Genomic DNA, 2,298 nt, shown 5'->3' with positions numbered 1-2,298 from the left:
GGGTCACCCCTGCTCTTTTCCACAAAACCAGCTAAGTTGATCAAACAAGGCTGAAGCTTCACAGAGGGTTTGGGAGCTCAAAGGATGGGTAGAGAGTCAGTAAGGCCAAAACCTTCCTGGCCAAGGCTGGGCTGGAGGCAGGTACCAGCACTGGAGCTGTGTCACTCACCCTGCCAAAGCTTCCTCCTTCCTCCTGCACCTTTTCCCAAGGCTGGGCTGGAGGCAGGGACCAGGCACTGGAGCTGTGTCACTCACCCTGCCAAAGCTTCCTCCTTCCTCCTGCACCTTTTCCCAGCCCCACCCATGTAACACCCCAGAGCCCTGCTCTCTGAAGTCAATTTTTTGCACTTCACAGGACTTTCTCTTGCTTTCACCTGGAAGTTGCTCCACACCCAGCCAGCACACTGCCAGGGTTTGAGTCTCCCTACCTGAACCCAGGGCAAACTGGGAGCAGGACAGGCAAGCTCTGATACTTGGAGCAGGGAGAATCAGGGACACTGCCCCATGTGGAGCTGAGACTAGTCAAAGGAGCCTTGGTAGAGGGAGAAGGCAGCTGCTTAGGCTTTGTTATGGGATCAGCACACCCCACTTGCTTCCATCAGTCCAACATGAGACATAGGACACTGAGGAGGGAGACACACACAGAGCAACATTTGGGAAGGTGAATTGCCCATTAAGCCCAGCTCCTCCAGCAGCTCCCTGTTGCACACGCTGGCGGTATCTGGAGAACTCCAGCCCACAGCAACCTTGGAGACCCACAGGTTTGGCAGGCTCAGTTCTACCCCTCCCATATCACCCAGAGCCATCTGCCTTGTGCCCCGAAGCACCAGCATCCCCCCAGCCTGATAGCAGAGCTGTGCAGCCTGGCAGGGCAAGATCGCAGCAGGGAGCAACTGTCAAAAATGGCATGAGAAGAAAGAAAATGAACAACCAACACCAGTCAAGCCTCTATGGTGTGCACTTTTATTTCAACTGGTCTTTAAAGTCAGTGTACAGGTAGCCCCTCCCTCCCCCACATACTGGCACCACTTCTAGACCCTGTGGGGGGACTGTAAAGCCTTCATTCACATCTATCACAGGGGAACACAGGCTGCTTGCTTGACAAATCGAAGAGAAAAAGGATCAAGTGTGTTTTGTTTTTAAGGCGGAAAGATACAAAAAGACACTTGTCGGGTTACATAATTTACAGACAAGCAATTATAACCTAACACCAGCTGTAACTGGTGGACTCCCTCCGAGCTGGGCTTTGCCTTCACAGAGGCGAGTAACTTCCTGTAACAATGCATTATAATATTTGGAATGACTATTAAAAAAACCAAAAAAAAAAAATGTACAATCAAAGTCCTCAGATGCATTGTAGAACTTTGGGGGCGTTCGCTCCGACATGTTTCATTTTAAGACTGCTGCTGACACCTTCACCGTTCCAGTTTTTTAATCCTGAGTCAAGCGCCAAAAAAAAAACAAATAAAGCCATGCCAATCTCGTCTTGTTTTATGCGCATTTATGGGTTTCATTTCATCACAAGGGTGTGGGTGTTGGAAACAGTCCGGTTTAGAAGCATTTGCGGTGGACAATGGAGGGTCCGGATTCATCGTACTCCTGCTTGCTGATCCACATCTGCTGGAAGGTGGACAGGGAGGCCAGGATGGAGCCCCCGATCCAGACAGAGTATTTGCGCTCAGGTGGGGCAATGATCTGCAGGGAAGAGGAGGAACCAGTCAGACACAGCATCACGCTACGCTCACAGCCCACGCACAGCCCTGCAAGATGGGGCTGCCTAATTCCCTTATCTAACCTTGGCCAAGATACCATGAAGTCCAAACAGGATCAAGACACAGCCTCACACACCCAACTCCCTCCTCTGCAGCCAGTCTTTACTCTAATCCCATTATTCACGCAGTTGGGTGGGTGCCACCCTGTCCAGCCCAAGGCCATTAAGGCAGTACCAGACAGACATGGTTTGTATCTTTTGCAGCACGACTCCAGCATTCCATCCTTCACACAGGCTGCACATTTCAGCCCAACAGTGGTGGTGAGATGTCCCCCCAACTCCATCCTACCTTGATTTTCATTGTGCTGGGTGCCAGGGCTGTGATCTCCTTCTGCATCCTGTCAGCAATGCCAGGGTACATTGTGGTACCACCAGACAGCACTGTGTTGGCATACAGGTCCTTACGGATATCCACATCACACTTCATGATGGAGTTGAAGGTAGTTTCATGGATACCACAGGACTCCATACCTGTGAAGAAACACAAGTTTCAAGTCAACCAGGGCTGAGACAAAGCCAAGGAAGCC

General features: G+C 51.0%; 1 protein-coding gene across 1 annotated transcript in view; it reads right to left on the bottom strand.

The window, feature by feature from the left end:
• Positions 1-940: 940 nt before the first annotated feature.
• The window catches only part of ACTB (actin beta), a 3,377-nt gene continuing 2,019 nt past the window's right edge, over positions 941-2,298 (bottom strand). The window contains exons 4-5 of the mRNA XM_005420341.3: positions 2,061-2,242; positions 941-1,695 (exon numbers count right to left, since the gene is read on the bottom strand). Of these exons, the coding sequence (XP_005420398.1) occupies positions 1,552-1,695; positions 2,061-2,242 (326 nt within the window). The 3' untranslated portion in view covers positions 941-1,551. The remainder of the gene's footprint in view (positions 1,696-2,060; positions 2,243-2,298) is intronic.

The sequence above is a fragment of the Geospiza fortis genome, unplaced genomic scaffold (assembly GCF_000277835.1).
Source record: "Geospiza fortis unplaced genomic scaffold, GeoFor_1.0 scaffold237, whole genome shotgun sequence".
In the NCBI taxonomy this organism is placed as follows: Eukaryota; Metazoa; Chordata; class Aves; order Passeriformes; family Thraupidae; genus Geospiza; species Geospiza fortis.
Note: the sequence above shows the minus strand (reverse complement) of the source record. Positions and strands in the feature narration are given on the sequence as shown.